This window comes from Bubalus bubalis, chromosome 22, assembly GCF_019923935.1.
Source record: "Bubalus bubalis isolate 160015118507 breed Murrah chromosome 22, NDDB_SH_1, whole genome shotgun sequence".
Taxonomy (NCBI): domain Eukaryota; kingdom Metazoa; phylum Chordata; class Mammalia; order Artiodactyla; family Bovidae; genus Bubalus; species Bubalus bubalis.
This window is the reverse complement of record NC_059178.1, coordinates 6,186,323-6,199,558: the sequence shown is the minus strand read 5'-3', so window position 1 is coordinate 6,199,558 and position 13,236 is coordinate 6,186,323. Positions and strand designations below refer to the sequence as shown.

The window sequence follows — 13,236 nt, the reverse complement described above, 5'->3', positions numbered from 1 at the left end:
TGAAAATCTTTACCGTCTTTGATTGTTTATATCATATTCCATCTTGTTCTAAAAAGGGATGGAAGGGCACAAAGCAGGGATGAGCAGGAAATACAGAGCAGGTTGTTTACTGAGCTTTTGTATGTTAGTTGAGGCCGTGTGCCTGCTGAGGTTCTAGGCGGAAGCTGTGAAGCACACCTTCAGATAATACAAATGGCGGCTCTTCGGAAATGTTTGTGGCAGAGGGAGCGTGAGGGTATTGTTTTTGAGCAAAAGAGCAGGGAAGAGCATGGGTCTAAAAGACAGAGTCACAGACAGAAGCGCTGCAGACCACAGCTCCAGCTGCTCGCAAAGGGAAGTTCAGACGGGGAAAGAGAACACATCATAACAGGTCAATTTCTTTCCAGCTCTGTCTGTTCGTATATAGCAATCATTTTAGTGAGGTCATCTTCCGATTTGAGCAGCAGCTTTTCCTAGGTGTCTTTTCCTTTTTAAAACTCGTTTTAATGTAGTCTTTTTCAAAGTGTTGTGATGATTGAACTGGGCATTTTAGGTGTAATATAAAAGAAGAAAATTTTCGACACATCCTGGTGTTGTGGTTCATGTTTTCGACAGCGGTGAATGTGTAACTAATTTTGATTTCACTGAGGACCAGATCCATGTTATTCTGAATTTAATCTAGATGTGATTGAGATTTATTTTTTCTTTCAGGCAAGAGTGCAGCACTGCATCTGTTCTGTAGCCAGTGACCACTCAGTTGGACTTCTAAGTTTGCGAGAGAAAAAATGCATTATGCTGGCGTCCCGTCATCTTTTCCCCATTCAAGTAATCAAGTGGAGGCCTTCTGACGATTACCTGGTGGTGGGATGTTCAGACGGCTCCGTGTATGTCTGGCAAATGGATACTGGTAAGAACAGATGAGACTAGGAAGTTAAATGCGTATATTTGGCTTCCTAGAAATGAAAAATCTTTTGTCTGAGGAAAACCCCCTGAAATGTCAAAAGGTTGCTACTTGTGTTTCTCATCACCGCTTTTTCTAAGTGTTCTTATAATTATCAACAAAAAAATACTTAGATGTCCTCTAAAATAATTTGTTGTACTCTCTCAGATACTTGTAGAGTAGTTCACTGATCTTTAGAGAAATGTGGTTAATGACAATATTCAACTTAGGACAGATATCAGACACCAGACAGCTAAGTGATTTCTATATAATTCATGAGGCAAATTGTAAGATTAAAGAATCATTTTTGCCTCTAGTTCAGAAACAATGGAAAAAGAATTGTCTTTCATTTGAACAGCAGAAAAATAATACAGGGCCTTTAATTGGAGGAGATAATGAAAAGTTTTAAGTTCTCGAGGGAACATGTAAAATTTCAGGGTTCAGATATTTTACATATGTGGCATAAGATGCTGCAGATAATGTTTAGCTTAACAATATAGGCCATGACATACAAAGTTTACATACAGAAAGCATTTTTCCTTGGAAATTTTTAAGTATGTAACTACATGTTTATTAGTTTGGGCTTTTAAAAACACACTTTATTCTACTTTTTACTATCCTAAGTCATCTATCAGTGAGTTAAACCTTTCTTTATGTTCCTAAAGAACTTATGTGCTATATAATATTTCTACTATTTTTTCCTTTTTTTCTCTGAAACTGTTTTTTGTTTTCTTAAATATTCCTGTTTGAAATCAGACTATGTGTATATTTCTGGCTTGGATGGTGGTATAAGAGGGAGAGCTCACAGGTCTTTTTGGAGCAAGTAGCCATAATCTTCACCTATCCTTCATTTACAGTCCTTGTTCTCTCTGATAGTACACAAGCAGTTTTGACAAGAGGAAGTGTTCTTGAAGAGTGTCAGACTTCTTTACTTTGGCATTTAACTTTTTTTTTTGTTTTTTTGGGCCTGATTGTAAAACAGGTTCTTAGTTTTTGTCAAATTTTGAGAGCACAAAGTGAAGGTGAAAGTCGCTCAGTCATGTCCGACTCTTTGCCAGAACACTGGAGTGGGAGCCCTTCTCTTCTCCAGGGGGTCTGCCTGACCCAGGAATCGAACCCAGGGCTCCCGCATTGCAGGTGGATTCTTTACCAGCTGAGCCACAGGGAAGCTCAAGAGAGTACAAAGGCATTAGAAAAGAAAGATGAACTCAAATTCACCATTGTTCAGTGGGGAATGTGGACACGTTTCTCTCTAGTCTCATTGCTACACTTTAAAAAACGGATTTGCTGTTGTAGTATGTAATTTTGTATCCTGTTTTGTGTTCCTTTCTGTTGCACCCTATCTGCTGAGCAGCACTGTTTCATGTTCGCTGATTTGGTCCATGCTACAAACCAGATACAGTTGACCCTTGAACAACATGGGGGTTGAGGACCCCACCTTCTTCATAGTTGAACATCTGTGTATAACTTAAAGTTGGCCCTCCATTCCCGTGTTTTCTTCACATCTGTGGTTCTCCATTCTTGGATTCAAAGGACCAAGGATTATGTAGTACTGTAGCATTCACTACCGAGAAAGGAAATCCATGCGTATGTGGATCTGCAAAGTTCAGACCTGTGCTGTTTAAGGTTAACTATATACAGAGTTTGTCTTGGGCTCTGGGATTCCCTGGTGGCTCAGACGGTGAAGAAGCTGCCTGCAATGCAGGAGACCCAGGTTCGATCGCTGGGTTGGGAAAACTCCCTGGAGTACAGAATAACTACCCACTCCAGTATTCTTGCCTGGAGAATCCCATGGACTGAGAAGCCTGGCAAGCTACAGTCCATGGAGTCCCAAAGAGTCAGACATGACTGAGCAACTAACACTTTGACTTTTTCGCTGGAGTCAGACTCAGTGTGAATTTAAGATCAACCATTTGGCAGCACTGTGATCTATGGCAAGTCTCTCAATTTACTCATCTGTAAAATGAAGATACGGAGAAGGCAATGGCACCCCACTCCAGTACTCTTGCCTGGAAAATCCCATGGACGGAGGAGCCTGGTGGGCTGCAGTCCATGGGGTCGCTGAGAGTCGGACACAACTGAGCGACTTCCCTTTCACTTTTCACTTTCATGCATTGGAGAAGGAAATGGCAACCCACTCCAGTGTTCTTGCCTGGAGAATCCCAGGGACGGGGGAGCCTGGTGGGCTGCTGTCTATGGGGTCGCACAGAGTCGGACACGACTGAAGCGACTTAGCAGCAAAATGAAGATAATAATAGCTCCCATTTTATAGTGTTCCTGAGAGAATAAAATGACATAATATTTACCTGGTATGCCGTAGATACAGGAAGTGCGCATCCATGTATGTTTGTGTATTTTGTGTGTGTCCTTGCATATGTGTATATTTCCTATTATTGTTATTTAACAAACATGCCTAACTTGTTACTTTGTTGGCCTTGGGGATATGACCTTACCTTTATTAAGAAATTTTTTTTTGAGAATTAATATTAAAGACAGTTATAGTGCTGATAATTATACAACATTATTTTAAAATACTGCATATATAAACAGTTGATATATTATAAATACAAGAGTATGTTAAACTTGTCTAGAACTTTAAACATTAATATGATAAAGAATATAATTTTTCTGAATTTCGTAGATGCTGAAATATATGATACTTGAATAGTTCAGATACTTGAAGGATATTTACAAAGAATATGAAAGTCTTTACAAATGAGACCTTACTGGAAGACAGAATTACTTTTCCAGTAGTTTCCCTAGTAGGAAATGACAAATAGCTCCTGACTGTATGTGTACGAGGATGTTATTTTTATAACCGGTTTACTATAATTAAGCCCAGTACATAATATTGCAGTTGACCAATTATCTTCTGACCTTCAGGAGGATTTTGATAAACAATCAGTCAATATGGCGTTCTTAAATCAAGATAAAGCTAGGGAAGCAGAATAAATTTTGGACTTCAACCATAATAGGGAGTGTACGCTCTTTTTCCATCTTTGCTGTTCAGGTTTTAGCTAGTGATATAGAGGTCCCTGGGGAGCCAGGAAGGCACATCCTGAAGGTATTGACATTATTTATTAATTAAATAAATAAAAAATGAAGCAAAAATAAATCAGATTCGGCCCAGGCTTGATGTATGAAATGTGTTTAAACTCTGAGGAGATACTTTTTGCCTCTACTTCGTGTTTTGGGAATGTATTTTTACAGATGAAATCACATTACATGAAAACTACTCAGGCATTTTGTGCAATTTTCTGTTTGCCATTTTGAATTACACTGATGCTTCTAGCTTAACAGCACTTAAAAATGTCTTAACTTTATAATTTCATGGAGCATTTTGGTTATTTTTCTCTTCAAATGGATAGTTTTTATTTTCAGTGTTCATTTCCTTATGAAATGAAGTTAAAGCTAGTAATACAAAACTTAGAGAGAGAGAGGTCCAAAATTTTTGTTGTTTTATTTATCCTCTTAATTATATGCTGCTGCTAAGTCGCTTCAGTCGTGTCTGACTCTGTGCGACCCCATAGATGGCAGCCCATCAGGCTCCCCCGTCCCTGGGATTCTCCAGGCAAGAACACTGGAGTGGGTTGCCATTTCCTTCTCCAGTACATGAAGGTGAATAGTGAAAGTGAAGTCGCTCAGTGGTGTCTGACTCTTCGCGACCCCATGGACTGTAGCCCAGCAGGCTCCTGTGTCCATGGGATTTTCCAGGCAAGAGTACTGGGGTGGGTTGCCATTGCCTTCTCCGTTAATTATATGCAATAGTGCTTAATAGGGGGTTTCCCTGATGGCTCAGACAGTAAAGAATCTGCCTGCAATGCAGGAGACCTGGGTTCAATCCCTGGGTTGGAAAGATGCCCCGTAGAAGGGAATGGCTACCCACTAGAAGCCATGGAAATGATTATTCCTTCACAACTCTGAGTAGTTAGAAAGTTAGTATAACAACCAGCAACAAGATTTGGCCAGCTCAACATCTTGACTCCTACTTACGAACTTATTAAAAAAGGTGGGTCACCGACCTAGATGGTGGCTGCTGCTTCATGGAGCTTTCTGTAGGGATCAGGTCCTTATTCTGCACACCTGATGTTCCCAGTAAGCATGTGGTGGTGTTCCCACAGGCCTCTGACAAGGTCAACATCCTTTCTGTTGGGAGATAGTGGCATGCTTCAGGTAGTGACTGTTGCTGCAAGTTGTTCTTCTTATCTGACCATTACCGAGCCTTGACACCATTGTTATCCGCACTTTTTATCATGTTTGCTTCATAATGAAAGTGATTCATCATATGCCTATTCCTGGAGGGACGGTTGTCAGTTGTTCTTGTACAGTTGCAAACACCAGCAGTGATTGCCAAATATTAGAAATTAGTGTATGAAGTCTTACCAGTTTACTTCGTTCTGTTACCTTTTTTCTTTTTTTTATTCCTGTCCCTTCAAGTTTTCTGAAATATTCCTGTTTTTGCAATAACTTCATGAAATATGTGTTTGAATCATTTTCTTAAAACTTAAGTATCCAATAAAATAGAATATGAACTAATATGCTACTGGCACAACATATATAAAGCATGGATATCCAAAAACATTTATTTTGATTTATTTAAATTGATGGTTTTGCCTTGTTATTAAAATTACCAAAGAGAATCAGGAGGTGGTACTTCAGTCCTATCTTTTGTTGTTAGTGAAGAGTTTGCTGCTGCTGCTGCTAAGTCGCTTCAGTCGTGTCTGACTCTGTGCGACCCCATAGACAGCAGCCCACCAGGCTCCCCCGTCCCTGGGATTCTCCAGGCAAGAACACTAGAGTGGGCTGCCATTTCCTTCTCCAGGGCATGAAAGTGAAAAGTGAAAGTGAAGTCACTTAGTGGTGTCCGACTTTTAGCGACCCCATGGACTGCAGCCTACCAGGCTCCTCCATCCAGGGGATTCTCCAGGCAAGAGTACTGGAGTGGAGTGCCACTGCCTTCTCCAAGTATTTTCTTCACGTATTTGACCTTTTGCCTGCAGGATATAATACAATAGAGATCTGATTTTATGTTTCTGTTTCACAGGATATAACATAGCATCATTGACTTTTCTGTATCTTCTGTATTTTTGTTTTCATTCTATTACAAAAATAAGATAAGGACTTCCCTGATGGCCAAGTAGTTAAGAATTCAAACTCCCAATGTAGGGGGCATGGGTTTGATCCCTGGTTGAAAAACAACTATTATAAGATCCCACATCCTGCATGGCATGGCCAAAAATTAAAACCAAACAAACAAGCAACCACTGTAAGATAGGATAGGCAGAGACACAAAGGATGAAATGGTTAAGAAAAAAAACAGTACTTTTCTAGTCAAGCGAAGTTTCTTATTTCCCTTTTGGATTCACTCTGAAATTTTGAAGGAAGAGGTTATTAGAGTGAAAGTATGACTCTCTGTTCAACCTTCCTCCCTGTGAGTCCTCTGTATAATTAATTACTAAGTCCTTCCCATTAGGTAGCCATCACCTCCCTTTTTTCTTTATAGTGTACTATTTTTATATCAGGCTATATTTTTAACACCCATGCTATCTTTGGCTTCCCTGATAGTTCAGTTGGTAAAGAATCTGCTTGCAATGTAGGAGACCCCAGTTCAATTCCTGTGTTGGGAAGATCCCCTGGAGAAAGGATATTCTACCCACTTCAGTATTTTTGTGCTTCCCTTGTGGCTCAGCTGGTGAAGAATCCACCTGCAATGCGGGAGACCTGGGTTCGATCCCTTGGGTTGGGAAGATCCCCTGGAGAAGGGAAAGGCTACGCACTCCAGTATTCTGGCCTTGGGAATTCCATGGACTGTATAGTCCATGGGGTCACAAAGAGTCAGACACAACTGAGCAGCTTTTGCTTTCACTTTAATGCTATCTTTATTGGTTTATGTGTCTTCTGTTTCTACCTTCTAGTCCGTCCTGTACTCTCCTGGCAAATTAACTATAGGAAATAAAACAATAACAACCACACTTGATTCATGCCACTGTCTTAAAGACAAAAACATAAGCAATTTTAGTTCACATATCCTTTAAGACAAGACCCTCCGCAGCGTGGTACGCATCTACCTGTTCTTATCTCCTATTGTTCTTTCATACAGACTGGTTGCTCTGTGTGAAGAATAGTTCTATCCAAGATTGGGTCACTATGCACTACTTCTTGTCTTTTATATCATGCATATTGTTGCTCATGATTTTCATTCATTTGGAACATGATTTCTTTCTATTTGCTTATTCATTTAAGCAGTATATTATCTTTTAAGGAATAGTGAAAGTGAAAGTTGCTCAGTCGTGTCCAACCGTTTGCAACCCCATGGACTGTAGAGTCCATGGAATTTTCCAGGCCAGAATACTGGAGTGGGTAGCCTTTCCCTTCTCCAGGGGTTCTTCCCAACCCAGGGATTGAACCCAGGTCTCCTGCATTGCAGATGGATTCTTCACCAGCTGAGCCACCAGGAAAGCCCAAGAATACTGGAGTGGGTAGCCTATCCCTTCTCCAGCAGATCTTCCCAACCCAGGAATCAAACCGGAGTCTCCTGCATTGCAGGTGGATTCTTTACCATCTGAGCTATCAGGGAAGCCCTCTTTTAAGGAAACGAATATAAAAACAAAGCTTTCCTTTTTTCCCCAAGTAGTTAGCATTTCTCGTACTCTTCATTGCTTTATATAGATCCAGATTTCTATCTTGAAGGACTTTCCTTTTGCCTAATATTTTTCTTGTGGTGCAGGTCTATGAGTGATTCTTTTATCTTCTGTATATCTGAAAAACTTTATTTCACCATCATTTTGAAGACATTTCTTTCTGAGTATAGAATTCTATGTTGACAGTTTTTTGTTTATTCCTTTCAGTATTCCACTATCTTGCTTGTATTATTTCCAGTGAAAAATTTGCTATAAACCTTATCTTTGTTCCTCTATGTATATGCTATATCTATTTTTTGTGACTTCTTAGAAAATTTTCTCTTTATTATTGATTTTGAGCTGTTTAGTTGTAGTTTTCTATGTATTTCTTGTGCTGAGTGTTTGTTATACTTGAATCTCTGGGTATATAGTTCTCAACAAATTTGGTAGGTTTTGGCCATTATTTATTCAAATATGTTTTTGATCCTCCCCTCTCTTTTCTCTGTTTGGAGACTCCGATTATGTGCCTATTAGGATACTTGAAATTGCCCAGAGCTTGAGGATTGTATTTTCATTTTTGATATTATTATTCCTGTGTTTAATTTTATAATTTCTATTCTGCGTTTTCAAGTTTACTGAGCTTTTCTTCTGTAGGGGTCTTAAGGGAGAGGAAAGGATGCAGGTAATGCTACATGGGAGATCATTAGAGGAAGGAAGGACAAGAAAATGTTTCTGGCAGGCACTGATAAAACATATCCCTACGTTAAAAAATGTTCGTGCATTTTTCCTTTCTTAAAAAAATGGACTTCAGTCATCCGCAGTCGTGTAGTGACTGTGCATGTCCGTGTCTCCCAGGAGCGCTGGACCGGTGTGTGATGGGGATCACGGCTGTGGAGATCCTGAACGCCTGTGATGAAGCAGCCCCCGCTGCTGTCGACTCGCTGAGCCACCCGGCCATCAACCTCAAACAAGCCATGACACGCCGCAGCCTTGCTGCTCTGAAGAACATGGCCCATCACAAGCTGCAGACTCTTGCCACTAACCTCTTGGCCTCTGAGGCATCTGACAAAGTAAGTTTTATATGGGGGCTCACGTGTCCCCATTCAGCTTCATTTAATGACACAGCTTTGACACGTCTTAGGGAAGCATTTTGGGGAGATGACACTGATGAATACTAAGCTTCTGATTTTAAGCAGGTTTATCCAACACAGTTTTGGAGTGTTTCAGGTATTTGGCATTTTGAAAAAGTAACTTGTTCTTACCATTCAAATTACTTTAAAATGATTGCTACAGACGTGAGTGACTTCAGTTTCTGAAATTAGAATGAACAGTTTGTGTATAATCCATCTTCTTAACTTTCTGAGAGTCTTCCTGTGGGAAGGTTTAGCACTAGTGATCTCTTCAGGAGAAAAAAGTAACAACTTAGGAACAATTGTGGCTTATCATTTGTATTAAAAATAGGCTCCGATTTTACTAATGTTAGGCCATTTACAAGATTTAAGAACATATGTGAGAACCGGCGAGATTGCACAAGTGCTGGCATTTTCCGCGAGACCCGAGCTCAGCCACACCTCCCTTCCTGACAGCTGAAAGCGACCCGCCACTTACTTCCTTAGTTAGCAGAAAAGTGTCCTACCAAAAGAAGAAGAGTCCACCCCAGCTCATTAATTGGCTACTTACCATTAGTTTTTTAGACACTAGCCACTATTTCCTTTGTGGTATTTGTTTTCTGGGTATTATTAGAACTAGGTTGTCTCTGGTAAATGGATAAACGAAACCTAGAGACCATCCCAGTGTTTTATCTGAATCACACTTAAAATTCTTAGTTCCATCTAAGAATTCATTAGAATTATGAATGAGTCACCAAATACTTTTATTTTCATTCTCTTTTATTCCTGATTCCTACTTTTTAAATGATTAGATGTGTCCATAAATAACAAAGGGGTTGAGAGGATTGTATACAAATTTGAAAATTTGCCCATGAATTAGCGAGTGCTAATGACATAGGAAATATTTAATACAGGCAGCTCCACTGACCTGTATCCTCCAGTAATTGGCAGAAATAGTTGATCATTCTGTCTTTCCTCAAGATATTAATGTTTTATTTTCTTTGTTATATTGTATGTTTCATAGATTAGAATTGTGAAATCCTTCTGTGGTTTTTTTTTTCATGCTTTCTGTCCCATGCTCTGTAGAATAGAAAACAGGCTGAAATGCACTTGTTCCTATAATTTGTTTCAGGAGATCATGTGGATATTCCCTAGGAATTCAGTGTTCATGGCACATTGTCTGATGTTCTGTATAATTCTGATATTAAGCAAACTTATAAAACAATACATTCCAATGGCAAGTGTGTAAGTTTGGTAATTCCCAAACATATTCTTTTTCTTCTTGATAACCCCTAGAAGTAAAACTTTGGAAAAATAATGATATGACTAGAAAATTGAAGGGGAATAAGTGGTACAGTAACATTTATGAATGGCTTTTGTAAGTGGTCATGGTCCATTATGTGATTTTTTACAGTCTTGTTTGTCCCTGTTTTAATAGCGCATTTTATAGGGCAATTAGTGATAAAAGCACCAGATATCAGAGACACTACACTTACGTATTGTAAAATATATTGCTCGTGAACCTCCTCAGCCTTGTAGCAGTGGTAATTGTTGCCTGGCCTACAAGGAAAACAATTATAGAAGGGGGGAAAGGCTTAGGAAGCCAAGGCTGCAGGAGGATAATCACTTTATGAAAAATGTATGTTGGCTGGACCATTAGGGATTTCTCTAACTATTTTCTCATGTTGACTTAGATGCTCCTCCTGAGGGGAATATTTAAAGAGCCATTTGCTGGATGGCTTTCAAACCTCCAGAGAAATAGAGCCCACCCAAAGTTAAGAAAAAAAAAAAAGAAACATAACTAAGAGCCGCTCAGTGGTACACGATTTACTCTAGGAAATCGGATCTTTTTTTTTTTTTTCCATGGGTCTCAATGGAAAGTAAAACCTCAGTGGGAATACTGTATAGAAAGTATCCAGTTTTCTCCTGGTTAGTGCTGGCAATTGGGCTATTTGGAAGTAACAGATATTTTATATTGTTAATTAGGTTAATTTTGCCTGATATATACAGCTTTACAATCAAAGATAGAGAATTTACTGTCCTGTGATTTTTTTTTTCCTTCTTTCACTGGAAGAGCAAGAAGGTGATAAGTAGAATTATCCTTTATTACTGTATTGAATGCAGTACTTGGATGCAATCTCAAATATGACAGAATGATCTCTGTTTGTTTCCAAGGCAAACTATTCAATATCACAGTAATCCAAGTCTATTCCCCAACCAGTAATGCTGAAGAAGCTGAAGTTGAATGGTTCTATGAAGACCTACAAGACCTTTTAGAGCTAACACCCCAAAAAGATGTCCTTTTCATTACAGGGGACTGGAATGCAAAAGTAGGAAGTCAAGAAACACCTGGAGTAACAGGCAAATTTGGCCTTGGAGTACAAAATGAAGCAGGGCAAAGGCTAATAGAGTTTTTCCAAGAGAACGCACTGGTCATAGCAAACACCCTCTTAACAACACAAGAGACGACTCTACACATGAACATCACCAAATGGTCAACACTGAAATCAGATTGATTATATTCTTTGCAGCCAAAGATGGAGAAGCTCTATACAGTCAGCAAAAGCAAGACTGGGAGCTGACTGTGGCTTAGATCATAAACTCTTTATTGCCAAATTCAGACTTAAATTGCAGAAAGTAAGGAAAACCACCAGACCATTCAGGTATGACCTAAATCAAATCCCTTAGAGTGGGATTTGATTATACAGTGGAAGTGACAAATAGATTCAAGGGATTAGATCTGACAGACAGAATGCCTGATGAACTATGGACGGAGGTTCGTGACATTGTACAGGAGACAGGGATCCAAACTATCCCCATGGAAAAGAAATGCAAAAAGGCAGAATGGCTGTCTGAGGAGGCCTTACAAATAGCTGAGAAAATAAGGGAAGCCAAAAGCAAAGGAGAAAAGGAGAGATATACCTATCTGAATGCAGAGTTCCAAAGAATATCAAGGAGAGATAAGAAAGCCTTCCTCAGTGATCAATGCAAAGAAATAGAGGAAAACAACAGAATGGGAAAGACTAGAGGTCTCTTCAAGAAAATTAGAGATACCAAGGGAACATTTCATGCAAAGATGGGCACAATAAAGGACAGAAATGGTATGGACCTACCAGAAGCAGAAGATATTAAGAAGAGGTGGCAAGAATACACAGAAGAACTGTACAAAAAAGATCTTCATGACCCAGATAATCACAATGGTGTGATCACTCACCTAGAGCCAGACATCCTAGAATGCGAAGTCAGGTGGGCCTTAGGAAACATCACTACAAACAAATTAGTGGAGGTGATGGAATTCCAGTTGAGCTATTTCATATCCTGGAAGATGATGCTGTGAAAGTGCTGCACTCAATATGCCAGCAAATCTGGAAAACTCAGCAGTGGCCACAGGACTGGAAAAGGTCAGTTTTCATTCCAATTCCTAAGAAAGGCAATGCCAAAGAATGTTCAAACTACCGCATGATTGTGCTCATTCCACACACTAGCAAAGTAATGCTCAAAATTCTCCAAGCCAGGCTTCAACAATACGTGAACTGTGAATTTCCAGATGTTCAAGCTGGATTTAGAAAAGGCAGAGGAACCAGAGATCAAATTGCCAATATCCATCTGCTGGATCATGGAAAAAGCAAGAGAGTTCCAGAAAAACTCCTATGTCTGCTTTATTGACTATGCCAAGCCTTTGACTGTGTGGATCACAATAAACTGTAGAAAATTCTTCACGAGATGGGAATACCAGACCACCTGACCTGCCTCTTGAGAAATCTGTATGAAGGTCAGGAAGCAACAGTTAGAACTGGACATGGAACAACAGACTGGTTCCAAATAGGAAAAGGAATATGTTAAGGCTGTATATTGTCACTGTGCTTATTTAACTTCTATGCAGAGTACATCATGAGAAATGCTGGGCTGGATGAAGCACAAGCTGGAATCAAGATTGCTGGGAGAAATACCAGTAACCTCAGATATGCAGATGACACCACCCTTATGGCAGAAAGTGAAGAAGAATTAAAGAGCCTCTTGATGAAAGTGAAAGAGGAGAGTGAAAAAGTTGGCTTAAAACTCAATATTCAGAGAAGTAAGATCATGGCATCCGGTCCCATCACTTCATGGCAAATAGATGGGGAAACAATGGAAACAGTGAGAGACTTAATTTTGGGGGGCTCCAAAATCACTGCAGATGGTGACTGCAGCCATGAAATTAAAAGACGCTTACTCCTTGGAAGCAAAGTTATGACCAACCTAGATAGCATATTCAGAAGCAGAAACATTACTTTGCCAACAAAGGTCCCTCTAATCAAGGCTATGGTTTTTCCTGTGGTCATGTATGGATGTGAGAGTTGGACTGTGAAGAAAGCTGAGTGCTGAAGAATTGATGCTTTTGAACTGTGGTGTTGGAGAAGACTCTTGAGAGTCCCTTGGACTGCAGGGAGATCCAACCAGTCCATCCTAAAGGAAATCAGTCCTGAATGTTCATTGGAAGGACGGATGCTGAAGCTGAAACTCCGATACTTTGGCACTTGATGTGGAGAGCTGAGCGCCTAGAAAAGAGCCTGGTGCTTAGTTATTATCCTCAAATTGTCCAATGATA

At 39.7% G+C, this 13,236-nt stretch overlaps 1 protein-coding gene across 4 annotated transcripts in view; it reads left to right on the top strand.

Moving 5' to 3' along the window:
* WDR7 (WD repeat domain 7) overlaps nucleotides 1-13,236 on the top strand; it is a 354,190-nt gene that overhangs the window by 67,223 nt on the left and 273,731 nt on the right. For all 4 annotated transcript variants that reach the window (XM_006055285.4, XM_044934616.2, XM_044934618.2 and 1 more), the window contains exons 13-14: nucleotides 691-886; nucleotides 8,395-8,609. In XM_006055285.4, the coding sequence (XP_006055347.2) occupies nucleotides 691-886; nucleotides 8,395-8,609 (411 nt within the window). The remainder of the gene's footprint in view (nucleotides 1-690; nucleotides 887-8,394; nucleotides 8,610-13,236) is intronic.